General features: G+C 53.0%; 1 protein-coding gene across 2 annotated transcripts in view; it reads left to right on the plus strand.

Moving 5' to 3' along the window:
• Positions 1-27,164, plus strand: part of PCDH1 (protocadherin 1) — a 137,976-nt gene that overhangs the window by 4,576 nt on the left and 106,236 nt on the right. For both annotated transcript variants that reach the window (XM_074960815.1, XM_074960816.1), the window contains exons 2-3: positions 6,436-7,250; positions 9,461-11,653. In XM_074960815.1, the coding sequence (XP_074816916.1) occupies positions 6,436-7,250; positions 9,461-11,653 (3,008 nt within the window). The remainder of the gene's footprint in view (positions 1-6,435; positions 7,251-9,460; positions 11,654-27,164) is intronic.

A 27,164-nucleotide genomic window follows, 5' to 3' on the forward strand; every position in this document is an offset into this window, starting at 1 on the left:
GTACAGTGGCGCTGGAACAATTTTTAAGATGGGGTGCTGAGCCCCCTCTTGCTCCTGTCTGCACCCCTCACTGCCCCAGGCTGGGGCCAGTGGGTCACAGCTAGTGGTAGCTGCAGAGCCTGGGCTGGCGGCCGGGACCCCAGGCTGATAGCAGAGCCCCCCGGACCGGTGGCTGGGACTTGGGGCCGGCAGTCGGCTAAGCGGGGCCAGCGGATGGAACCCGGCTGGCAGGGGGCCAGCAGCCGGTATCCCAGGCCGCCTTTGGCACATGCCATAGGTTGCCTACCCCTGTACTAGATGTTAGCGAATGCTAAGATTGGGCCTTCTCAGATTTGGGCATCTAAAATTTGTTCAACACCTTTGGCAGTTTTGGCCTTAAACTCTCTGCTTCTCTTCCCCATGTGCAAAATAGGGACAACATCCCCTCCACCTGACAGGCATTGTGAAGACACATTCATTAATGTGTGTGAAGCACTCCGATGCTGTAGTGATGAGCAATATAGAAAAGCCCCAGAGGAAATGAATTATTCTTTATTCAGGTCATGGTTTGAGTGGTGTGCAGTAAATAAGACCTGGGGCCATGCAGTGAATGATGAGGATAAACAGAAGTATTGAGCATGGAGCACTGTCCACTATGTGCCCTGAATGAGGCAGGGTCCTGTGGAAACAACAGTATGTGAGCATGTAATCCAAGACTGTCTCCTAATGCCCACGCACAAAGGGGATTAATGAAGGTCCCACAGGGAACCTTAATTCTGGCATTTCTTAACTTTTGAGTTCTGGACTTTGCAACCCTCATGTTCCTGTACACAGCGCCTTGGGTGTAATTCTGTAGAGGTTCTGATCCCACCCTCATCACAGCAGTATCTGAGCACCTTCTGATGGTGCATTGAGTGATGCCATGTGTGGTTTGCTCTGTTGCTCACCCTCTTCCTGGGGGAGAGTTGTGTGTGCAGTGGAGTGGTTTGGGTTGTAAATGGTAACTGCTCCTGGTGTTTAGCGGTGCAGGTGGGTTGTAGGAGCGTGCCTGGCTCTCTGAGCAGAAGCTGGGGAGATCTGGTACAGTCCTTAGCTCCTGGAGGAATTGGTTCCAGTGCATCCTGCACAGATGAACTTTACCATTGGTGGACAGCTTCACTGTACCCAAGGGGCCGCGCTGTTGGTCATGATTCTCAGGCTGGAGCTCTGCAGCATGTCATTCACAGCCATGCAGTGAGTGGGAGTTGTTCACGCACCCTCTCTGCACCAGCAGAGGATGGTGGGGGACCAGAGGCAAAAATACAGCGCCTGCTCAGGCCAAGGTGAATTGTCCTGGGAGTGAGTGTTGGTCCGTGTTCTGCCTCTGGCTCCTGCTGCAGTGAGAGAGGTAGCAGGGTGAGTGCTGGGCTTGCCCAGCCCCACTAGTGGTCACAGTGGAAGCTGCTGGGTGCAGAGCCCTGCGAGATACCTGGCCCAGAGCCTAGGAATGGCTGACTCAGGTTGCCTGCTAGGCACAGGGACTGCCTTACCCTATGACTTTCACCTTTGCCCCAAACCTCACCCAATGGGAACGACAGTTGGAACCCACGCCTAGAATAAACAAACATGGGGAAACAACCTCTGGGAGCAGCTCCAGGCCCAGCTGCAGCTCCAAAAGGGCCTCACCAGGGAACTCAATAGATCCCGACCGACTCTTGGGGTCTGTCCAACTTGGACTCTCCCAGGCCCTGTGGTTAGATAGTATTTGTTTGTCTTGCTCCATACGCGGCCATTTTCTAAGATGCTACCGAGCAATAGGGTGCCTGAGAAGGGCACGCACACTTGCGGTCCGGGCATGTGGCACACTGTGGCTGCTGTCAGCCTTTTGCCTTCCTCTGGGAGCCATTCTCCACCAAAGCGGATTTTGCTCTGTTTCTTCTCTGTGCCTGGCAATGTGCTTCTCCTGGGTCAGGGCTGAGTCTTGGTGTTGGTGTCCCTTGCCTTGTTACTGGGAGGGGCTTGTTTTGCTCTCACACTTTGCCAGGACAAATGGGCCTGCCCAACACATGGGCAGCTCCTGGGCTGGATGCTCCTGCCATCCCAGAGCCCCCTGTCTCACTCATGCTGCCAGGGAGGGGTGGATTTCTTAGTCCTGCGTGAAAGGCACTTAGCAAAGTGGGACAGCTCTTCCAGGGAGGGACAGCCAGGCCCCACGGCTGGGAGCCTGGGAGCAGGGCTGCTAAGACTTCCCTGTGATTGTCATCTGTGCTTGTGGAAGAGGCTGTGGTCTGTGCAGGAGAGGAGGGGCTGCACAGGGTCCCCTCTGCTGGGCTGGGGTCAGGGACTTGTGATGGGCTGTGAGCTAGTGGCTCGAGGAATGCGCTAAACTGTGTGGCACCCTAGCTGCTCTTGGCACTGCCTGTTGCCCCACTCGCTTATTGAGGGGAGCACGGGCCCACCCAGGGTCAGAGCACCATGTAGCAGAGTGGGGGAGGGGAACTGAGGGATTCCCTGGGGTGGGGGGGGGAGGAGAGCTCACAATGAATGGGAGTGGGGTAGTACCCCATGGGATCAATTTGTGCTGTGGAGGGAGACTCAACTCGCTATGTGTGGGGGAGGGGGGCTGGCCATATGTGGGGGAAGGGTAGCATGGGGGCTGGCTCTGTGTTGGGGGGCAGATTACTGAGTGTGTGGGTGGAAAGAGAAGGGCTGGGGGAGCTTGCCGTGTGCGGGGTGGTCTGGAGCTTACATGGGAGAGGGGTCTTCTGGGCTGGAGGGATCCTTGTGCTTGGGGTTCCCATTGCTCAGGTGTTGCCTCCCACAGGCTTGAAGCTGCAGCATCTCTCTAGGGGCTGTGCTGGTTGCCAGGCAGCTGTAACCCTCCCCAATGCCCCCCATCCTATGGGCACTCGGAGACGCTCCCTGCTGGATAGGGTGAGGTTTGGGAAGGGCACTGCCAAGGGTCCTGTGCTCTGACCCACTGGGGCCTGGCACTGCTCGTGGGGTTGATTTTCAGGGAAAGCAGTGAGGCCAGGCATGCTTGGAGGGGCTGGGCCAGGTGGGCATCTCTCTTGCCATTATCTCAGCTGCAGCCCCAATGGGTGTGCCTGGGCCTGAGGGAAGGGGAGATGGAACTCTGTAGGGGAGTGGGTGTTGTTCTCATGGGCATCTCCTGCTGTTTTCTCGGCCCTCCCCTTGCAGAGCCTGCCTGTTCAGAGAAGAGCTCGGAGCTTAGAGCTGAAGGTAGCAGCCAGGATGGGGGGCTGAATGTCATGGGGGAGAAGTGAGGGGTTCAAGCCTTGTGCCCGGGGGAGATGCTGGCCCTTAGTGCAGTAACTGAACCAGGAAGAACTGGAGAGGAGGGAATTGTGTGTTTCGGGGTTAAGGTGGGAGGTGTGTGTGTGGTGGAGGTTTGGGGTTGTGTGGGGTGCGTAGTGGGTAGTGTTGAGGGGCTGGGGGCTGCAGTGTGGGGAGGGAGGAGTACGGCATTGCATGTCTGTTCATCACAGGAGGTGTTTCTGTGGAGGCGTGAGGCTGGGGCATGGGCAGGGTGATGGGTTGCGGGGAGCAGTGCTGTATGTGAGTCCCTGGGAAATAGGGGGTGTGGGGCCATGATTCTGGTTCTGGACAGTCATGCTAGAGGTTGGCAAGTTTGTATAGTGCTTGCGTTCAGGTGCTTGGCTGGGATTGTGTTGTTTCTAGGGAGGAAGTTAATGCGTGTATGTGTCAGGTACATGGCTTCCACTGTGGGCTGCTTATTGGATCTGTATTGGTAGTCAAGCCCTCTGTCTCTTGGGGCGCTCCTGTGTGTTGGCGGGGGTCAGACAGTGTGTGAGTGTCGGGGGGAGGTTACTCTGTGTGTGTGTGTGTGTGTGTGTGTGTGCGTGCGTGTGTGTGCGTGCATGGTGTCAGACAGTGTGTGTGTGTGCGCGTTTGGTGGGGGGGTCAGACAGTGTGTGTGTGTAGGGGGGGAGGTTATTTTGTGTATGTATATGTGCGGAGGGAGTCAGTGTGCGTGTTGGGGGGAGGTTACTGTGTGTGTGCGTGGCGGAGGTCAGACAGTGTGTGTGTGTGTTGGGGTGATGTTACTATGTGTGTTGGAGGGGTCAGACAGTGTGTGTTTGGGGGAGGCTACTGTGTGTGTGCTGGTGGTGGTCAGACTGTGCGTGTGTTAGGGGATCAGACAGTGTGTGTAGTCGGTAGGTTACTGTGTGTGGTGGAGCGGGTCAGACTGTGTGTGTTGGGGGAGGTTACTCTGTGTGTGTGTATGTGTGTTGGTGGGGGTCAGACACTGTATGTGTTGGAGGTCAGACTCTGTGTGTTGGGGGAGGTTACTGTGTGTGTTGGAGCGGGTCAGACTGTGTGTGTGTGTTGGAGAGAGTTTACTGTGTGTGTGTGTTGGAGGCAGTAGGACTGTGTGTGTTGGGGGAGGTTACTCTGTGTGTGAGTATGTGTGTTGGTGGGGGTCAGACACTGTATGTGTTGGAGGTCAGACTCTGTGTGTTGGGGGAGGTTACTGTGTGTGTTGGTGGGGGTCAGACTGTGTGTGTTTGTTGGCAAGGTGTGTGTGTGTGTGTTGGAGGCGGTCAGGCTGTGTGTGTTGGGGGAGGTTACTCTGTGTGTGAGTATGTGTGTTGGTGGGGGTCAGACACTGTATGTGCTGGAGGTCAGACTCTGTGTGTTGGGGGAGGTTACTGTGTGTGTTGGTGGGGGTCAGACTGTGTGTGTTTGTTGGCAAGGTGTGTGTGTGTGTGTGTTGGAGGCGGTCAGACTGTGTGTGTTGGGGGAGGTTACTCTGTGTGTGAGTATGTGTGTTGGTGGGGGTCAGACACTGTATGTGTTGGAGGTCAGACTCTGTGTGTTGGGGGAGGTTACTGTGTGTGTTGGTGGGGGTCAGACTGTGTGTGTTTGTTGGCAAGGTGTGTGTGTGTGTGTTGGAGGCGGTCAGACTGTCTCTATGTGTTGGGGGGAGGTTACTGTGCGTGTGTATCTTGCGGGGCCTGGGGTAATGAGGAGGGGAGGGGTCTCACCTTGCCTCTCTGCCCACCACCTGGTGTATGCCCACAGCTCGTACCAGTGTGAGCAGGGGTGGAGCCCCAGCCTGCCCTGTGTAGCCAGGGAGCCCAGCTCGGGGCCAGCACAGCAGTGCTGTGGGGGTTCCACTCCACGTGGGGCAGTGCTGAGGTTAGGAGCTGCTTTATGGGGTGGCCCCAGTGCCCTGAGAGTCTCTTCTCCTGTCTGCTGTACTGCAGTCCCCTGGGGCCAGGAGTCAGGACTGGGTCTGTGTGTGTGTGTGTGGGCGCAGTTTGTGTCACTGTAGCATGGGGGGTAAGCGTGCGCTTGTAGCATGTGTCCGTGCAGCACCGGGGGGGGAGGTGTGCACTTGTAGCATGTGTCACTGCAGCACTGGGGGGGGAGGTGTGCACTTGTAGCATGTGTCACTGCAGCACTGGGGGGGCACTCGCTCACACCGTGTCACTGTAGTGCCGGGGTGTGGGTGGGAAGCTCATAGCATGAGTCACCATAGCACCGGGATGTGTGTGCGGTCGTAGCATGTGTCACTGCAGCACTGGGGGGGCGTTGCACACTTGTAGTGTGTCGCTGCAATGTCCGGGTGGAGGCACTTGCTCACAGCGTGTCGCTGCAGCGCTGGCGGGGGGTGGGAGGGCAGGGTCTCTGGTCTGTGCCGCGAAGCTGTCTCTCTGGCTAGAGCACGTGATGCAGTGTGTCACTGCAGTGCCAGGGGGAGGGGGTGCATGCTCATAGCATGTGTCACTGCAGTGCTGGGGGGAGGGAGAGGGGAGGTGCTTGCTCACAGCGTGTCACTGCAGTGCCGGGATGGGGTGAGGACACTCATAGCGTGAGTCACTGTAGGGTGGGGGTGGGGATGGGGATGGGGTGCGCTCGTAGCATGTGTCACTGCAGCACTGGGGGGGTTGCACACTTGTAGCGTGTCACTGGAGTGCCGGGGTGGAGGCGCTTGCTCGCTTACAGCGTGTCGCTGGAGTGCTGTGGGGGATGCAGGGTCTCTGGTCTGCGCCGTGAGGCTGTCTCTCTGGCTAGAGCATGCTGTGCACTGCAGGCGGAAGCCCTCTGCAGCGTGCCCTGCGTGCATCTACCTGGGTACAGTGTCCGTTCGCGTTGTGACTAGCTGGTGGGCAGGGACAGGCGTGGGGCTGGGTTTCAGTGCCTGTGTCCTTACGCAGGCAGGGCTTGCAGGAGCCTTTCCCCTGGGCTCCGATGTTGGGGGGTTGCAGAGGGCTGCTGGAAATCAGCTCCTGTGACCAGCTCAGCAGGGAGGTGAGTGTGTGGAGCAGATAACTGCTCAGCTGCTTCATGGCTGGCAGTAGGACTGGGGTTTCTCATTCCTAGCCAGGTTGGACATGGAGTGGCAGCGAATGGGGCCTGTGGGGAGCGAGGAGGCCCAAGGGATGGAGCATGCTGTCCCTAATCTGTGGTGTCTTTGCTTCCTTGCAGCCCCTGTCCAGCACAGGATGACGTGGCTGGCAGCCTGCCTGGGCCTGTGGCTCTTCCTGCAGCTCCCCATCTTGGGCGCTGGGACACGCATAGTCTACAAAGTGCAGGAGGAACAGCCGCCCAACACACTCATTGGGAGCTTGGCTGCCGACTACGGCTTTCCTGACGTGGGGCACCTCTACAAGTTGGAAGTGGGGGCCCCCTACCTGCGTGTGGATGGCAAGACTGGGGACATTTACACCACGGAGACCTCCATCGACCGAGAGAGCCTGCGGGAGTGCCAGAGCCAGTTCCCAGGGGACCGCTGCTTCTTGGAGTTCGAGGTGTCCATCACGGACCTGAAGATGAACAGCAGCCCGCGCCTGCTGGAGGGGCAGATCGAGGTGCTGGACATCAACGACAACACACCCAACTTCGCCTCACCCGTCATCACGCTGGCCATTCCTGAGAACACCAACATTGGGGCACTCTTCCCCATCCCCCTGGCCATGGACCGTGATGCAGGAGCCAATGGGGTCGCCTCCTACGAGCTCCTGGCTGGGCCTGAGGCGCAGGAGCTCTTTGGCCTACAGGTGGCTGAGGATCAGGATGAGAAGCAGCCACAGCTGATTGTCATGGGGAACCTGGACCGAGAGCAGTGGGACTCCTATGACCTGACCATCAAGGTGCAGGATGGAGGCAGCCCACCACGGGCGAGCAGCGCCCTGCTGCGCATAACCATCCTGGACATGAACGACAACACCCCGAAGTTCGAGAAGGCCCTGTACGAGGCGGAGCTCTCGGAGAACAGCCCCGTGGGGCACTCCGTCCTTCAGGTGAGCATGCAGCGGGGCACCAAGCATCGCGCACAAGCTGCACCATCCAGGCCAGCTTCCCACTTTCTTCATCAGCTTTCAAAGGAGGGGGGTGGAGCAGCTGGAGTGTCTCTATATTACTTACTATGATTATTATTTATTAGGTGTATTATGGGAACACTAAGGGGGCCCAGTCACGGACCAGGCCCACATTGCAGTAGGCACTGTACATTATTAGGAGTATTACAGTATCTCTCATCGGCCCCAGTCATGGCCCAGCCCCCTGTGGCCCCAGATGCTGTACAAACACAGAACAAAAAGAACAGTCTTTGTCCCAAAGGCCTCACAGTCTGTCTGTCTGGAAATGTGCTGAGGCACCACTGGGGACCTGGTTTCAGGCATGGCATGATCACAAGTGGCAGGGGTTTTGTAAGTTGGTAAGATTAGGAATGGAAAAGAAGTGGGGGAAGGCCAGGGCTGGGCTAGCAGGGGCTGCAGGTCAGGATAGAGGGGCACTGGCAGCGCTGTGCTTGGGAAGCCTGCCCACTGCCTAGCTGTGCTAAATGCTGGCTACAGACAGGAAATTAGTCTCCCTTTCAGCAGCATTAGACACCTCTGAGAGTAAAGCAGGCTCCTTTGGCTTGGCAGCCCCTGGGAAGTGCCTGCTCCCCGCGGAGATGTGGGATGGTGCAGCCTCTCTTGTACATGCACAAACAAAACGTGGCATGGCTGTCTCTGAAGCCCCGGGGCAGCCAAAGGCCGCTTGCATGCCACAGACTCCACAGAGAGAATTTTGAGTACAAGCGTGGCATCCTAATGCCCATCTTGATTGGCTGGGGGCCCTGAGGGGTGGGTCTCTGTGGATTTGGTGGAAGGGGCACTGAGCTGATGGGAGCTGACATCTGTTTATCTGCAGCTGCCATCTTAATAAGCGGAGCGCGGCCAGCACACGGCTGCTCGGCTCGCTAATTTTGATGTGAATTTTAAGAATTCATTTTTCACTGTTCAGAGAGCGAAAGTTGGAGGCAGATAAGGCAGAAGCGACAGGAGAATGGGCTGCAGCTCTGCTGCTGCCATTGCTCAGCTTTTATCTTTCAGGAGGAAAATGACTCCTCAGCTCAGGGAGTGGAGGTAAAAGGTGGAATTTACATTTAACAACTTTTGTTCTCCATCCAAATCTGCTGAGCGAGATAACGGCAGAGCCGCAAATGGGGCAGAGAGGAGCCCGCTTGGAGAGCTGATTAGGAAAGCAAATGTTAGACAAACCTCCGATTCTTTAGAAAGCAAATAATAAATGTGGAAACAGGCTTATGTGAATGCAGAACTCCTGACCGGGAGAAGCCAGGAGCCGGGTGTGTGTGTGTGTGTGGGGAATGGAGCCATGCAGAGTATGGGCAGCTCTCCTCTGTCCCTCCACTCAGCCAACATCTCTCAGCCCCAATCTGGAGCTGTTCCAGCCCTGGGACCCACCTCCCCCACTTCTGCTGCTGCCCCTCAATCCCAGCCTCTCCCCCCTACATGCTATTTCTGTCCTCGGTTCCCCCCACTCCCCAGCTAGGCTGGTCCCCATAGTCCTGACCCACAGCTCCCTGCCACCCCCCCATGCTATCTCAGCCCTGAGCTCCTCCCCAGCTCTGCCATTGCTCCACAGTACGGAACCTCAGCCTGCCTCCCATTGTTCCAATCCTGGGCTCCCCCAACACCCAATTCCGCTCAAAGCTCCTCAATCCCAATCTGCAGCCTCCTGCTGTCCCAGCCCTGGGAATCACTAGCTGTCTGCACTGAACTGCAGCAGCCTCTGGACTGGCTTCGGGTCAGGACGGCCCAGGAGCAGGCACTGGGCTGCCTGCGTGGCTTCAGAGCAGCAGCCCAGAATGGGAAGCAGTGGGTTCTAACCCAGCCTTCCCGGGTGGTGTCTTTGGCTACATGTAACTAGCTTCACTGCAGTGTGGCGGTGAATCAGGGTTCATCTTAGCAAAGGAGTGAGCAAGGGCACAGCAGGGTGTGGCCGACTCACTTGGACGGGCTGAATTCTAGTTCCTGGCTGTTCCTTCCTGTTGCTGGGTGTCAGACCTGCTGGCTGGCTGGTTCCCATGGAGAATTCCTTGCATGCCAGAGCAGGACAGCAGGGAGTGGGGCTGACGCAGCCTAACCGGTCAGGCCAGTTTCACTGGAGCAACATGGACAGGGTTGCTCCTGTTCACCTTGTCCTCCTCTTCCTCCTCCCACAGGTGAAAGCCAACGACTCAGATCAGGGCGCCAATGCTGAGATTGACTACTCCTTCCACCAGGCCACGGACATGGTGCGCCGCCTGCTGCGCCTGGACAGGGCCACGGGCCTCATCACTGTGCAGGGGCCCATTGACCGGGAGGACGTCAATATCCTCAAGTTCTCTGTCCTGGCTAAGGACAAGGGGGCCAATCCCAAGAGTGCCCGCACCCAGGTGGTGGTGACCGTCAAGGACATGAATGACAACGCACCCTCCATTGAAATCCGGGGCATTGGCCTTGTCACCCATCAGGACGGCATGGCCAACATCTCCGAAGATGTGCCTGTGGAGACGGCCGTGGCTCTGGTACAGGTGTCTGACCGGGATGAGGGTGAGAACGCTGTGGTCACCTGTGTGGTTGCTGGTGATGTCCCGTTCCAGTTGAGACAGGCCAGTGAGACGGGCAGTGACAGCAAGAAGAAGTACTTCCTGCAGACCACCACGCCGCTGGACTACGAGGCGGTGAAGGAGTACACCATCGAGATCGTGGCTGTGGACTCGGGGAACCCGCCCCTTTCCAGCACCAACTCTCTCAAGGTGCAGGTGGTGGATGTGAATGACAACGCCCCAGTCTTCAGCCAAAGCCTCACCGAGGTGGCCTTCCCCGAGAACAATGCCCCTGATGACCTGGTGGTGGAGGTGAGCGCCAGCGATGCTGACAGCGGCTCCAATGCCAAGCTGGTTTACTCCCTGGTCATGGACCCCTCCTCCAAGGGCGTCTTCTCCATCGACCCTGACTCAGGCGAGATCCGAGTGAAGACGGTGCTGGACCGGGAGCAGAGGGAGCGCTACGAGTTCCTGGTGGTGGCAGCTGACAAGGGCAGTCCCAGTCTCAAGGGCACTGCATCCGTGGCCATCAATGTCATGGACAGGAACGACAACGACCCCAAGTTTATGCTGAGCAGCTACAACTTCTCAGTGATGGAGAACATGCCTCCCCTGAGTCCGGTGGGCATGGTGACAGTGATTGACGCTGACAAGGGCAACAACGCCCGAATCCAGCTGTCAGTGGAGCAGGACAACGGGGACTTTGTCATCCAGAATGGCACTGGCACGATCCTCTCCAGCATCTCCTTTGACCGGGAGCAGCAGAGCACATACACCTTTCGGCTCAAAGCTGTGGATGGCGGGGACCCTCCCAGATCCGCCTACGTGGGGGTGACCATCAACGTGCTGGACGAGAATGACAATGCCCCTTTCATCACCTCTCCTTCCAATGCCTCTTACAAGCACATCCTGCCCCACACCAGCCCTGGGCAGCAGGTCAGCAAGGTCAAGGCCGAGGACATTGACTCGGGGGTCAATGCAGAGCTGACTTACAGCATCACGGGGGGTAACCCCTTCGAGCTGTTCCAGATCTCGTCGCAGAGCGGGGACATCACGCTGGAGAAGGAGATCCTGCGCAAGCACCACGGCCTGCACCGCCTGGTGGTGCGGGTCAATGACAGGGGCAAGCCCTCACGCCACGGCACCGCACTGGTACACTTCTACATCAATGAGACCCTGGCCAACCGCACGCTGCTGGAGACCCTGCTGGGACACAGCCTGGACACGCCGCTGGACATCGACATTGCCGGTGACCCCGAGTACGAGCGCGGCAAGCAGCGCAGCAACATCCTCTTCGGCGTCATTGCCGGCATCGTGGCCGTCACCCTGGTCATAGTACTGGTGGTGCTGGTGCGCTACTGCCGGCAGAGGGAGGCCAAGAGTGGCTACCAGGCGGGCAAGAAGGAGACCAAGGACTTGTACGCCCCCAAGCAGGGCAACAAGAGCAGCAAGAGCAAGGGCAAAGTGAAGAAGAGCAAGTCCCCCAAACCGCCCAAACCGTCCGAGGATGAGGAGGAGACAGGGCTGCAGAAGTCCCTCAAGTTCAACCTCATGAACGACTCTGTCAGTGATAGCCCCCGCATCCACCTGCCTCTCAACTACCCGCCCGGGAGCCCGGACCTGGGGCGCCACTACCGCTCCAACTCCCCACTGCCCTCCATCCAGCTGCAGCCCCAGTCACCCTCCGCCTCTAAGAAACACCAGGTGGTGCAGGACCTGCCTGCCACTAACACCTTTGTGGGCACTGGGGACAACAACTCAACAGGCTCCGAACAGTACTCTGACTACAGCTACCGCACCAACCCCCAGAAATACACCAACAAGCAGGTAGGAGAGCTCGTTCTGAGCCCGCCGGACGCACCCCCTCTGCATCGGGGCGCCATCTGGACGGAGGTGTGGGAATGAGCATGGACCCACCCCCGGCCGCACGGGAATGGCCTGGGGGGCTGGCAGAGGACTAATGGAGCAGCTAGCCATGGCTCCTTCCTGGGGCAGGAAAGGGCAGGGGCTGAAGCACTGTGACCTGCGGGCAGCCGCCTGTGGCTGATGGGGGTGGTAGCCGCTGGGCTACATTGCTGGGGGTTCCCCTGACGGGAAGGAACCCTGCATGTGCTGGGTGAGGGGTGTGGATGGACTGGATCCACAGCCCCTGGGCCCCAGTAGCAGCCAAGCACTGGGCTAGAGACCAGGCCTGCCAGCACCAGCAGATGGCAGTGCTCACCCCTCCCATCCAGTGAGTCGCGCTTGCTCCAGCTGCGCTGGGCTGCCTGGGGCCTGCCCGTTGCTGGTCCCACAAGGAGCTGACTTCCTGCCCTGCCTGGGTCAGGGGTGCTGTGCCCAGTCCCAGCCCATTATTGCTATCAGCAGCCTCTGAAGTGCCAGCTCTGGGCTCCCGGGGGAGGGGCAAAGCAAATCTGCAAGAGAAGCTTCTTCGGCTCCTGGTGTGGCTGCCTGGGGTGGGGAGCCTGGCCTGTGTCCCAGTGCCAACCCTCACTGCCTGGGGTGCTTGGCCCTTTGCTCCAGCTTGAGCATCAGGCTTGTCGCTGGAGCTGCAGGAGCTGATGCTGCAGCCTCTGCCAAGCCCACTGCAGAGGAGATCAGAGCACAGCTTGTTACCATAAGTGAGGGGGCTGGGCTGCACAAGGGCTGTCTGTGTGTCGGGAATGGGGAGCCAGGGCTCGCGGAGTTGGGGTCTCTGCTGGGGAGCAGGAGATGGCTGTGCCAGTCAGGGCTGGGGAGGGTCTCTGCTGGGGAGCAGGTGGTGGCTGTGCCGAGTGTCGGGGCTGGGGAGCCGGGACTGTGGTGGTGGGGTGTCTCTGCTGGGGAGCAGGAGGTGGCTGTGCTGAGGTTCAGGGCGGGGTCACTGCTGAGAGTTGGGGCTAGGTGTGTCTTGCTGCATGAGGGGACAGAGCAAAGGTACTGGGAGCCAGGCTGTGGAGGTGATGGGTGAGGTGGAGGGTCAAAGGCCTTGAGGACATCCTGCCTGGCTGCCTCATCTTGCTGGGCTCCTGCTCTGTGGGCCCTGTTGCGATCTGCCCATGGGGGGGGGGAGGGGGGGGGGCTGCAGCATTGGCATTATATCCTGTGTGTCCTGGGGCTGGGCTCCCCTCCCCCTCCATTGCATTGTAGGCTGTGTGTCCCATGGGACTTGGCTCCCCCTGTTGCATTGTAGCCTGTGTGTCCCATGGGAATGGGATCTGCCATGGGCCTGGACTGCCCCCATTGAATTTGCCCTCAATAAAGTTTTATATTTTTGAATGCTGTGTCTTGTTTTCCATAAGGCCCAGAGGTGCGGGGAGGGGGAGTAAATGAAAGGGGGCTCTGCCTCCCCCGCTCCCCCCCCCCCCGCAGTCCATCCCCCCATAGTACAGCTGAGGGCAGTGGCACATTATCCACCATCCCAACCACATCCACATCCACGTTATCCACCACCCCAACCTCTCTCCCTGTGGGGACGTAGCAGGTGAGCCTAGAAATGGCATTACAAGGCCCGGTCCTGTGTAGTCAAGGGGCAGCAATAGTTTGGGGTGCCTCCCCCACACCGTGGAGCCTAAGTTGCACCTGGGGAAAATTTCCAGGGCTGCGCCCCACAGCAACCCCCATCCCTGGGTCAGGCTCCACTCCTTCCAGCCCTGGGGTTTGTGCCTGTGCCCTGGGGCTAGTTCCTCTCCTGTGCCCTGGCTTCCTTGTGCCTGAGTCCTGTTTTCCTGCCTGTGGGATAGGCCAGGGCAGGGTGGCTTGGGAGGGAACATGGCATGTCCCTGGCTGGCTGTGCTGTGCTGGTGAATGATGGGGGCTGTCACAGACATCCGGCCCCTCCCTGTGCTGGAATCAAGGTTGCCAACTTGGCAATATTTAAAAACTGGACACTCCAGCAGGGGTGGAACCTCCCCTGCCCTGCCTCTTCCCCCTGAGGCTCCACCCTGCTCTGCCTCTTCTCCCCAAAGCCCCACCCCTGCCCATCTCTTCCCCTGAGGCCCTGCCCCCATCCATTCCTCTTCTTCCCTCCCACCCCATTGCTTGCTTCCGTCTGCGCCTGCCTGGGTCGGGGCTGGGAGTTGCAGCCGCACAACAAAGGTAGGAGGTGGCCCTGACTGAGTAAAGGCTGGAGTGGGTGATGATCTGGAGCTCCTTGTCTCCCCTGCTCACAGTAACTGGATTTTGGGTGTCCAGTCAATAGATCGGACCGGACACTGTCAGGTCCCCCTTTCAATCAGATTTTCTGGTCGAAAACTGGGCACCTGGCCACGCTACTTGCCAGCGCACGCCTGGAACTGCTCCATGCACCCTACTGGGTGCAGCGGGATCAGCAACGGTCAGTGCTCGCACCCAGCAGGGCAGTGTGGTGTGTGCATGCAGAGGGGCTGCCTCTGGGAGCAGTTACTGACCAGGTCTCCATACTGCAGTGGGGTCTGCGTGGGAGAGGGAGCAAGGAGCCATGCTCCAGCAGGAGGAGAGGGAGCTATCCCTCTGCTATGACCTCACACTCAGTCCCTGACCACTGCCCTGTGGGATCCATTCTCTCCCTTGCCCCTTATCCCAGGGGTTGGTTCCTGCACTCTTGTGCCCACTGCAGGCAGGTGCCTATGGAGGTGTGCAGGACACTTGAGTGTCCCGTTACTTGTGGCATAAGAACGGCCATACTGGGTCAGTATCCTGTCTCTGACAGTGGCCAGTGCTAGATGCTTCAGGGGGTATGTACAGAACAGGGCAATTGGAGGGTGATCCACCCCATCTTCTCTCCCAGCTTCTGGCAGTCAGAGGTTTCGGGTCACCCAGCGCATGGGGTTGTGCCCCTGATCATCTAGGCTAATAGCCATTGATAGGCCTATCCTCCATGAACTTATCTAATTCTTTTGTGAACCCAGCTATACTTTTGGCCTTCACAACATCCCATGGCAATGAGTTCCACAGGTTGACTGTGTTGTGTGAAAAAGTATTTCCTTATTTATTAAACCTGCAGCCTATTAATTTCCTCGGATGACCCCTGGTTTTTGTATTGTGGGAAAGGGTAACTAACACTTTTCTAATAATTTTCTCTGCACCATTCATGATTTTATGGACTTCTGTCATATCCCCCCCATGTCTTCTCTTTTTTAAGATGAACAGCCAAAATCTCTCCTCGTAGTGAAGCTGTTCCACACCCTTGATAATTTTTGTTGCCTTTCTCTGAACCTTTCCCAGTTCTACTATAACCTTTTTGAGATGGGGTGACCAGAACTGCACGTCATGCTCAAGGTATGGGCGCAGCATAGATTTATATAGTTGCTTTATCTTATTTTCTGTCTTATTTTCTATCACTGTTCTAATGGTTCCTAACATTCTGTTAGCCTTTTTGACCACTGCTACGTTGATGTTTTCAGAGAATTATCCACAATGACTCTGAGATCTGTTTCGTGGGTGGCAACAGCTAATTTAGACCCTATCATTGTATATGTATAGTCGGAATCATTTTTTTCAATGTGCATGACTTTGCATATCAACATTGAATTTCATCTGCCATTTTGTTGCCCACTCACCCAGTTTTGTGAGATCCCTTTGGAACTCTTTGCAGTCAGCTTTAGAATTAACTGTGTTGAATAATTGTGTATCATTTGCAAACTTTGTGATTTCCATTTTCCAGATCATTAATATGTTGAACAGCACTGGTGCCAGTGCAGACCCTTGGGGGATCCTGCTGTTTACCTCTCTCCATTCTGAGAACTGACCATTTATTCCTGCCCTTTGTTTCCTGTTTTTTAACCAGTTACTGATCCATGAGAGGACCTTCCCTCTTATCCCATGACAGCTTACTTTGCTTAAAAGCCTTTGTGGTGGGACTTTGTCGAAGGCTTTCTGAAAGTCCAAGTACACTATATCCACTGACTAACCCTGGTCCACATGCTTGTTGCCATTTCAAAGAATTCTAATAGATCCATGAGGCACAATTTCCCTTTACAAAAGTTGTGTTGACTCTTCCTCAACTAATCGTGTTTATCTATTTGTCTGATAATTCTGTTGTTTACTATAATATCAGCCAATTTGTCTGTCCTGAAGTTTGCCCTGTAATTGCCAGGATTGCCTCTAGAGCCCCTTTTAAAAATCGGCATTACATTAGTTACTTTCCATCATCTGGTCCAGAGGCTTGTTTTAGTGATAGGTTACATATACCACAGTTAGTACTTCTGCAATTTCATATTTGAGTTCCTTCAGAACTCTCAGGTGATACCGTCTGGGCCTGGTGATTTATTACTGTTTAGTTTATTAATCTGTTCAATTTGTACTGCGACATCAATGTGGGGCAACACTTTAGATTTGTTACCCACATCAGAGCTAGCCTTTTGGGTATCCTTTTTGAAAACCGATGCAAAGAATTCATTCAGCTTCTCTGCAATGGTCTTGTCTTTCTTGAGTGCTCCTTTAGTACTTCGATCATCCAGTGGCCCACTGATTATTTGTCAGGCTTCCTGCTTCTGATATATTTTAAAAAATTGTTACTGTTTATTTTTGCGTCTTCTTGTGAATGCTTTCTTGGCCTACCCATACTCTGGGCAGGAGGCTCTGCGGGGAACATGCGTGGCCTGTACCCTGGGCAGGAGGCTCCACGGGGGCCGTGCCCAGCCTGTACTCCAGGCAGGAGGTGCTGCGGGGGCCATGACTAGCCTGTACCCTGGACGGGAGGCAGTGTGGAGGTCTTGCCCGGCCTGTACTCTGGAGTGTGGGGGTGATGCTGAGTCTCTGTGTAATTCTCTGGGAATGGGGCCCATCAGGATTTATGAGATCCTTGCAGCCATGCTATTAGTGGGACAGGTTACCCCTGATGTCTGTGCTGCCTGGGGACTGGCTTTGCCCCAGAGATCCTAGCCATGCTACAGGCAGTTCCAGCTGCCCAGAGCACATTGTCCCAGGCTGGCTGGAGCCTTCATAGAATCATAGAATATCAGGCTTGGAAGGGACCTCAGGAGGTCATCCAGTCCAACCCCCTGCTCAAAGCAGGACCGATCCCCAATTAAATCATCCCAACCAGGGCTTTGTCAAGCTGACCTGAAAAACTTCTAAGGAAGGAGATTCCACCACCTCCCTAGGTAACGCATTCCAGTGTTTCACCACCCTCCTAGTGAAAAAGTTTTTCCTAATATCCAACCTAAATCTCCCCCACAGCAACTTGAGACCATTACTCCTTGTTCTGTCATCTGCTACCACTGAGAACAGTCTAGAGCCATCCTCTTTGGAACCCCCTTTCAGGTAGTTGAAAGCAGCTATCAAATCCCCCTTATTCTTCTCTTCCGTAGACTAAACATCCCCAGTTCCCTCAGCCTCTCCTCATAAGTGATGTGTTCCAGTCCCCTAATCATTGTTGTTGCCCTCCGCTGGACTCTTTCCAATTTTTCCACATCCTTCTTGTAGTGTGGGGCCCAAAACAGTCCCACTTCCACTTCCTCTTGGCTGTTACTTCCCTTCTGCTCTGGAGCTGGGTGCTGGGGCTGTCATCCTCCTGCTGCCCCTGGGACCTAGGGGCTGGGAAGAATGGGTTTCTGGCCTAGTGCTCTATGAGTGCCTGCAGGTCAGAGCAAATGGCTGCAAAGCTGCCCATGGTAGTCACATCCCCAGGGCCTGGAGCAGCTGTGCCAAGGGGCAGCATCCCGTGAGGCAGCTGCTGCGTGGCTGGGGATCTTTCACAGGGCCTGGGATGAGCAGAGCAGAGCTGGACCCATCTGCAATGCAGCTTCCCAATCAGCAGCATGCGGCAGGGTAGGGCCCTGGGCAAAAAACCGGCAGGGCACAGATGTCACTCAGGCTCTGGCTCAACATGGCCTAAAGCAGTGGTTCTCAAACTTTTGTACTGGTGACCCCTTTCAAATAGCAAGCCTCTGAGTGTGACCCGCCTTATAAATTGAAAACACTTTTTTATATATTTAAAACCATTATAAATGCTGGATGCAAAGTGGGGCTTGGGGTGGAGGCTGACAGCTCGTGACTGCCCATGTAATAACCTTGCGACCCCCTTAGGGGTCCCGACCCCCAGTTTGAGAACCCCTGTCCTAAAGGCTGCTCCTGGGCTCAGCCCGTGGAAGGAGCCTGTGCCCCCGGGGTGTGTGGGTGTGTGTGTGTGTCAGATCTGTGTGCATCAACTCCATGCAGTGTGCCACGCTCACAGCGCCCCTATGCTGTTGCCATGCCATGCTTCTGGCTGCACCTGCAGCTAGCACCACACACTGCTGAGAGAAAGAGCTGCCTGGGAGTGCCCCGCCGTTAGGCCCTCCCTCATGCTTTGTGTGGGGGAGTCTCTGCCCTACGCCCCTGGCAGGGTCCCCATTTGCCTGTTGCTGTGCCTCTGCAGCATAGCATGGAGCTCCGCATTGGCCTGGCCCTGACTCGGCTAGGGGGTTGCGTGGGGATTTTGTTAACTACCGAAGCCCTGGCTGTTTGTGCGCCCGGCTGGGGATCCAAGTGGCTCTGATTGATATTCCCAGCACTGCCTCTCCCCGGCTCCATTGCAGAGCTGCTTCTTGGTATTCACAGTCCTTCTGGAACCAGGCCAGGAGCTGAGTCTGGCAAATTATTCACCCGATTATTGGGGCAAAAATGGATTCAGCTGCCCTCTGCTTGGGTGTGTTCATAGGCCTTTCTGTCTCTAGCCAGGCTTCTGTGGAAGGGTGGGTATCAGTGTCCAAGGTGCCATGGGGCAGGCAGGGGTGGAGGGCAGGGTGCTTAGTGCAGGAACGGTGGAGGGCAGGATGCTGTGGGGTAGCGGAGGTGGAGGGTGTTATGGGGCAGGGGATAGAGGGCAGGGTGCTGTGGAGCAGGCGGGGGTGGAGGGCAGAGTGTTGTGGGGCAGGAGGAGGTGGAAGGCAGGGTTCTGTGGGGCAGGAGGAGGTGGAAGATGGTACTGTGGAGCAGGTGGGGAGGGTGCTATGGGGCAGGAGGGGGTCGAGGGCAGGGTGCTCAGGGCAGGGTGCTGTGGGGCAGGAGGGAGTGGAGGGCAAGTTGCTCTGGGGTGGGGCTGTGCTTGGGACGTGGGCCAGCTGTGTCCCTGTGGGCAGCTGTGTCGTGTCAGAGTGGGGCTGGCCAGTGCCTGTGTTCTCCCCATGGGTAGTAGGCGGAATGTACTGAGAGGCGTGTGCTGGTCTCGTGTCAGTTACAGCTGGGGCTGGTGTCTGGCAGTAGGGGCATGTGGACTGTGGGTTACTTGCTCCTATAGCGGGGGGGATGGAGTGTGAGGCAGCCCTGCCCCTCGAGAACCATGGGATGAGTGCCAAGTCTCCTTGCGTGGCAGGAGTATGTGGGGTGTGACTGCAACTCAGGTGAGGCCCCCGGAGAGCTTGTTGCTGAGATTACACCCAGTAATGCCAGGGGATGAGTGATTCCTGGGGCCACAAGGGGTGGGAGCTCCTGGCTGTGCCGTGGGGGTCAGTCTGCCAGGGAGGACAGTGCTGGGCAGCTGGGAGGGAGGTGGGCATTTGTGCAGCAAATTCTGTCTGCGGATCCCACTCGTGGTACGTGCGCCTCATGTACGTGCGCCTCATGTACGAGGTTGAGATCTCTTGACCTGCAGTGTCTATTGGGGCCATGCATGTCCTTGAGCCCTCCCACACATGAGGGCATATAGGGTAGGGCAGCCCTGCCAACCTGTAGTAGTGAGTTGTCTTTCTGCTGCCCTGTAACACCCCTCCATCCCGTCCGCTAGTGTGTATTTGACTGGCTAGGGGAACTGAGTAGCACCTTTCTGCCCTGTTGGCATCTCCGTTGATTGTTTTCTTTCTTTAAAATCTCTGCCATTCCCATAACTACACTCAGCGCTGAGGCACCTTCCTGCCCAATCACCCAGCCTAAATCCTTGGTTCTCAAGCCATGTACAGTGTGTGATGGACTTATCTTATTAACCAATGGACATGGTTAGTGTCTCTTCGCTTTGGGCGAAAGACACATTCCAGACTGTGGCTGTGTGCGCTGGTCACGGTTTCAGAGATATCCAGCTAAAACTCGGCCTACTGGAGTGATCCATGAGAGGAGCATCAGACTGGGGAGATGTTCCTCTGACTCCACAAAAGGACTTTTCTCCCAAAGATCCCATTCCTTCAGGGCCCCTGTAAGTAGCGATTCTTCCCTGAAGGCTTCCGATGCGAGTACCGAGAACCGGCCTGCATCCCCTTCAGGTAGTCATTCTCAGTTCTCCAATCTGAGTCCCATGCTGGCTGGGAGCACAATGCTAAAGCACAGTACCACCTCCACCTCATTAGTGCAGGGCAGATCTGAGCACTGCTCTATGTTCGACTCATGGCACCTATCCTCTTTCCCCCGAAGGGAGATCAAAGAAACTGAAAGTGATGGGTCTTCTGACTCTTCTAAACCCAAGCCTTGAGGCCAGCTCACCCTGGTGGTGACTCTTTGCCTCACCTGGTTCCGAGTTGGACCAAGTCCATTCTGTCGCTGACACCCTTGGTACTGACCTCGGTGTTAGTACCTGTCACGGAGTCCCCGGGCGATGCTCTGGAACTGGGGGAGCCTCCTCTCTGTGAGCAGACTGTCTTCAGGGCAAAAAGCTCACATGGCTTCCACCTTCCTGGGTCTGACCTCTGAGCATTCAGCATCTTCTGTCCCTCTGTGCGCTTCCCACAGCGAGTCCGCCCAGGCGGGGTCCTGGGGAAACCAGAGGGTCCTGCACCCCAACTTCGCAGTCAGACATGACTTTTAGCCAGCCAGTAAAACAGAGGTTTATTAGATGACAGGAACACGGTCTAAAACAGATCTTGTAGGTACAGAGAACAGGACCCCTCAGCCGGGTCCATTTTGGGGGGCAGTGAGCCAGACAACCACGGCTGCACTTTGCTCCTCGTCCCCAGCTAGCCCAAACTGACTCACTCTCCACCCTTCCTCCTCTGGGCTTTGTCCCTTTCCCAGGCCAGGAGGTCACCTGATTCCTTTGTTCTCCTTGGGGGGGGGGGCAGGCCATCAGTTGCCAGGAGACAGAGTGTCAGCCATTTATGTACACTGGCCCTTTGCTCTGCAACAATTACACCCCCTTATCCCATCACCTAAAGACTTAAGAAATGCATACGGGAAACTGAGGCACCCCTATAGTATTCAGAGGAAACATTAAGAACAGTCCCATTTCATCACAGTACCGAAAGACCTTTACCATCTCGTGACGTTGCGTCCCCAGCACTGACCTCGGTACCAATGCCTCTGACACCAATCAGAATTAAACCCTTGCTACTGGTAGTCTCCTATCCTAGCACCTAGGACAGGCTTACTCCTCCTCCTCCGCTGGCCACTCTTCCTCTCCAGAATCAAGCTGAGCCCCTTCTCTAGATGTCCATTCCCCTCCACTTCCTAGGGAGCCTCTGAATACAGCAACTCCCAGATCACTGCCAGCAGACTTTAGGGGTCCCAGAGTTCCTAAATATCCCTGAGATGTCCTGATATCCCTTAGCAGATGTCTCCTCAGGCCTCAGCATCTTCTTCGCCCTGTCCCTTTAGCTTCCCATCTTAACCATATTGGCATTCAGGGTCCCTGGTCTAGACCCTCTAGAAGCTGCTCTCCCTCTCACATTACCCACAAATTACTATATTCCTGTCACCAGTTAGGTGCCGACTAGCCCACTAGAAAGAGAGAGAGAACAATATTAGGAGGCAGAGGCTCAAGAGGAAGCATCATAAGATTATGGTTCTCTCCTACAAATCTGTCTTCCTCTTTGCAGGATGAGGTGGTGATGTACACTCCAGTACCACGCCCTGCAACTTCAGTCCTTCCAGGAGTTACTGGGTAGGATGCAGACACTTAATCAAGCTCAGTTTTGATACAAGTTAGTTTCCCGCACCCCCACCCTGCTGCTCCCCTTGGAAGGCTGTTCCAGAACTTCACTGTCTTTGATGGGTAAAAGCCTTCATCTAAACTTGTTGTTGACTAGTTTATAGCCAATTGTTCTTGTGTCCACATTGACACGTAACTTAAATAACTCCTTTCTCACCTGGGGTGTTTATCCCTCTGATGTACTTATAGAAAGCAGACATATCTCCCCTGAGCCTTAGTTTGGTTAGGCTAAACAAGCCAAGCTCCTTCAGTCTCCTCTCATAAGGTATGTTTTCCATTCCTCTGATCATCCTAGTAGCCCTTCTCTGCACCTGTTCCAGTTTGAATTTATCTTTCTTAAATATGAGAAACCAGAATTGCACAGTGTTCCAGATGAGGTATCACCAGTGCCTTGTATAATGGTACTGTATATTTCTCTATTGGAAATGCCTCGCTTGGTGCATACTAGTATTGCATTAGACTTTTTCCTGGCCACAGCACATTGGTGGCTTATAGTCATCCCCCTGTGATCAACCAATACACCCAGGTCTTTCTTCTCCTCTGTAGCTTCCAGCTGAAGCATCCCCAGCTTGCAGCAGAAATTCTTGTTGTTAGTCCCTAAGTGCAAGATCTTGCAGTTTGCACTATTAAATTTCATCCCATTTCTATTTTTCCAGTTTTCAAAGTCATCCAGATCTTCTTGTATGATATTCTGGTGGTCCTCCGTGTTGGCAATATCTCCCAACTTCGTATCATTCACAACTTGTATTGCGCACTCCCACTTTTTATGCCAAGGTCATTAATGAAAATATTAAATAAGATTAGTCCCAAGACTGATCCCTGAGGAACTCCACTAGTAACCTCCCTCCAGCCTGACAGCATGACCCGTTGTAGTCTCCCCTTTAACCATCTCCTTACCCATCTTTCAATTCTTGGATTAATCCTCATCTTCTCCAATTCCACTAATAATTTCCCACGTGGAACTATATGAAATGCCTTACTGTAATCCAGGTAGATTAGATCTACTGCATTTCCTTTGTCTAGAAAATAGGTTATCTTCTCAAAACAAACAAACAAAAAACCAAAAACCATCAGGCTGGTCTGGCACAAGCTATCTTCTGTAAAACATGTTGTATTTTGTCTCAATTACTGTTTACCTTAGCTATTTCTCTTTCAGAATTTGTTCCAAAACCATGTATACAACTGAGGCAAAACTAATGGGCCTGTAGTTTCCTGGATCACTTTTTTTCTTTCTTAAAAATAGGTACTGTATTAGCAATTCTCCAGTCATAGGGTATGACCCCTGAGTTTATGGATTCATTACAAATCTTTGCTATTTTGGTCTTGCAATTTCATGTGCCAGTTCCTTTAATAATCTTGGATGGAGGTTATCCGGGCCCCCCAGTTTGGTCTCATTAAACTGTTTGAATTTGACTTCCATCTCGGTTGTGGTAATTTCTACTTCCTTGTCATCATTCCCATTAGCCATGCTGCCACTACCCCATAGATCCTCATTACCATTATTAAAAACTGGGAAAAAATGTTCATTTAGGTGTAGGGCCATGCCTAGATTATCTTTAATCTGCACCCCTTCCCAGTGTTTATCCATCCCACTTCTTCTTTCCTTGTTTTCTTTTTATTTATATGGTAAAAGAACCTTTTACTGTTGGTTTTAATTTCCTTTGCAAGGTCCAACTCTGCTTGGCAGTTCTCACTTTTACCCTACACTTTCTGATCTCCAAGAGGTAGCTTTCCTTGCTGATCCAGCCCATCTTCCATTACTCGATTTAAATCACTAGTCAGGAAGACTCGATTTAATCATGGTTTTCTACATAAAAGTGCATTCTTGTTGGTTGTTATAACCTTAATACATATTCTTCACAACTGAGAGTTAGATGTAGGTTTCATTTTTAGGAGGTATGCACTATACATTTTAAAGCAGTGATCTATTTTGAAAACTTTTAAGATTAGTTTTACAGCTATATCAGAAAATGAATGATTGGTTATTTCATTTACCAAAGGTAATTGAAGCAGATATTTATGAAGTCATTGGGAGGTGAACTATCTCCAATTCAACAGGTTAATCATTAATATTTGGAGGATTTTCTTGCCATGCTGTATTAGGAGGAGAACATCACCAGACAGACATTTAAATTGTTTTATTTAACTAAAACAACTTTAAGTATTCTGGATTTTTTTCTTCATAATATTTTAACAAAACAAGCATATGTTCCTCACTTCTCACATTTATCTCCAGACTTCTTCTCCTTGTCCAGGTCTATTCCGCCCCCAACAATCTTATATTCATTGAACTTTTTGAAACTTTGCACTTTTAGAGAGAGGTAAGGGATTGGCTCTGTGTACACATATTTGCAGAGGGACAATAGAGTTGAGGTCTGTTATTTCTCACCTATGTATATTATTTATTTATTTAAAACATTTTTGCTGTTAACAAGCCAGTTACCTCTGGAGACACAAATCCACAGTTTGAGAACTGCAAAACTAAGCATCTCTGATGGTATCTTCTAGAATGAGCAATGAGTCCCATTGGGTAAATTGAAAGATTAACCTAAATAATCCATACAGAAGCCTGTGGAACCCATAAGATTGGGTCCCTAAATAAGATTGAGTCCCATGAACTATTGGACCTCATTTACAAAACTTTTCTTAAACATTACATGAATATATTGTCTCATCCTATAGAGTTAGAATTTATAATCCCTATTCCTTGATGAGATATCTTTGAGCTATAATGTATCTTAATTAAAACTATCTTTAGTTTTTTCTCCTCAAAAAGCATTTTATCAAAAAAATCCAATTTTAAATTTTTTTTAAAAAAAATCATTTATTTTTATCCACTCTGCCTTGTAGAAGTTCTGTTTTCTCTCAATCACCTGTTTGAAATGCTTGTTTATCAAGCTTGGTTTGCAACCCGTCCCTACCAATGTTTTCCCCTTGCTTGGAATACAGGCTTCAGATAGCTTCTGCAACTTTGACTTAATGTAATTCCAAGCCTCCCTCACATTAAGATCCTTGAGTTCTTCAGTTCAGACCATTTGCCTAACTTATTCCCTTAATCATAGAATCATAGAATCATAGAATATCAGGGTTGGAAGGGACCCCAGAAGGTCATCTAGTCCAACCCCCTGCTCGAAGCAGGACCAATTCCCAGTTAAATCATCCCAGCCAGGGCTTTGTCAAGCCTGACCTTAAAAACCTCTAAGGAAGGAGATTCTACCACCTCCCTAGGTAACGCATTCCAGTGTTTCACCACCCTCTTAGTGAAAAAGTTTTTCCTAATATCCAATCTAAACCTCCCCCATTGCAACTTGAGACCATTACTCCTCGTTCTGTCATCTGCTACCATTGAGAACAGTCTAGAGCCATCCTCTTTGGAACCCCCTTTCAGGTAGTTGAAAGCAGCTATCAAATCCCCCCTCATTCTTCTCTTCTGCAGACTAAACAATCCCAGCTCCCTCAGCCTCTCCTCATAAGTCATGTGCTCTAGACCCCTAATCATTTTTGTTGCCCTTCGCTGGACTCTCTCCAATTTATCCACATCCTTCTTGTAGTGTGGGGCCCAAAACTGGACACAGTACTCCAGATGAGGCCTCACCAGTGTCGAATAGAGGGGAACGATCACATCCCTCGATCTGCTCGCTATGCCCCTACTTATACATCCCAAAATGCCATTGGCCTTCTTGGCAACAAGGGCACACTGTTGACTCATATCCAGCTTCTCGTCCACTGTCACCCCTAGGTCCTTTTCCGCAGAACTGCTGCCTAGCCATTCGGTCCCTAGTCTGTAGCGGTGCATTGGATTCTTCCATCCTAAGTGCAGGACCCTGCACTTATCCTTATTGAACCTCATCAGATTTCTTTTGGCCCAATCCTCCAATTTGTCTAGGTCCTTCTGTATCCTATCCCTCCCCTCCAGCGTATCTACCACTCCTCCCAGTTTAGTATCATCTGCAAATTTGCTGAGAGTGCAATCCACACCATCCTCCAGATCATTTATGAAGATATTGAACAAAACCGGCCCCAGGACCGACCCCTGGGGCACTCCACTTGACACCGGCTGCCAACTAGACATGGAGCCATTTATCACTACCCGTTGAGCCCGACAATCTAGCCAGCTTTCTACCCACCTTATAGTGCATTCATCCAGCCCATACTTCTTTAACTTGCTGACAAGAATACTGTGGGAGACCGTGTCAAAAGCTTTGCTAAAGTCAAGAAACAATACATCCACTGCTTTCCCTTCATCCACAGAACCAGTAATCTCATCATAAAAGGTGATTAGATTAGTCAGGCATGACCTTCCCTTGGTGAATCCATGCTGACTGTTCCTGATCACTTTCCTCTCATGTAAGTGCTTCAGGATTGATTCTTTGAGGACCTGCTCCATGATTTTTCCAGGGACTGAGGTGAGGCTGACTGGCCTGTAGTTCCCAGGATCCTCCTTCTTCCCTTTTTTAAAGATTGGCACTACTGTTTTAAAGTCTGCCCTTTTGAAATCAAGGACCTTCGTGGCAGATCTATTTTTGTTTATTTTGTTTAAACTGAATTAGCTCATGATCACTCAAACCAAGGCTGTCCTCTACAACCAGTTCTTCTATGAGCTCCTCGCTATTTAGCAATACTAAATCTAAAATGGCATCACCTCTTGTTGGCTCAGTGACTCTTTAGAGAAGAAATCTGCCAGCTGTCACATCCAGGAATATCTGGGCCCTACCATTATTTGTAGCACTTGTCCTCTAATCTATATCTGGGAAATTAAAGTGTCCCATAATCACACAATTCCCACTTGTATTTATTTCATTAAAAATATTAAAGAGCTCTCTACCCATATCCAAACTGGATCCTGGGGGTCTGTAGCATACTCCAAATGCTATCCCAGTGGAGCCTCTGTTAAGTTTCTTCCTCAAAGTGATTTTGATCCTAACAGATTCTGTTTTATCCATTCCATCACTTCTAATTTTTTTACAGTCTACCTCATTATTATTATACAATGCTACTCCACCACCTTTGCCTTTATTTCTGTCTTTGCTGAACAGCACATACTCTTCAATCCCTGTATTCTAGACATGACTGCTATTCCAACATGTTTCTGTTATCCCTATGATATCTGATTTCACTTCTTGCACCAGTAGTTCTAGTTCCTCCATTTTGTAACCCAGGCTCCTTGCACTGGAATATAGACACCTTAATATAGTTGTTGCTTGGCTTAGCCCAGATTCCTCACTTGATTAGGTACAGTCATTCTACTGCCAGTATCACTGACCTGCCTTTTAGTGCCGATACCAATGACACTGTATTTCCTCTTGATGTCCATTCTCCTGCCCTCTATTATTCCTTTCTCTGTTCCTGTGTCCTCTCTTACTTGATTTTCCTCCTGCTCAATATTACAATCAGGAGTGGAGATTACATGAGCATCTCCCAATGGTCTCCCCTGAGTTCCTAGTTTAAAACTCTTTTAATCAGTTGTGCCAACCTCCATCCCAGAAGTCTGTTTCCCTCTTTACTCAGGTTTAGTCCATCTCATGAGAACAGTCCTCTGTCCAT

The sequence above is a fragment of the Natator depressus genome, chromosome 8 (assembly GCF_965152275.1).
Source record: "Natator depressus isolate rNatDep1 chromosome 8, rNatDep2.hap1, whole genome shotgun sequence".
NCBI lineage: Eukaryota > Metazoa > Chordata > Testudines > Cheloniidae > Natator > Natator depressus.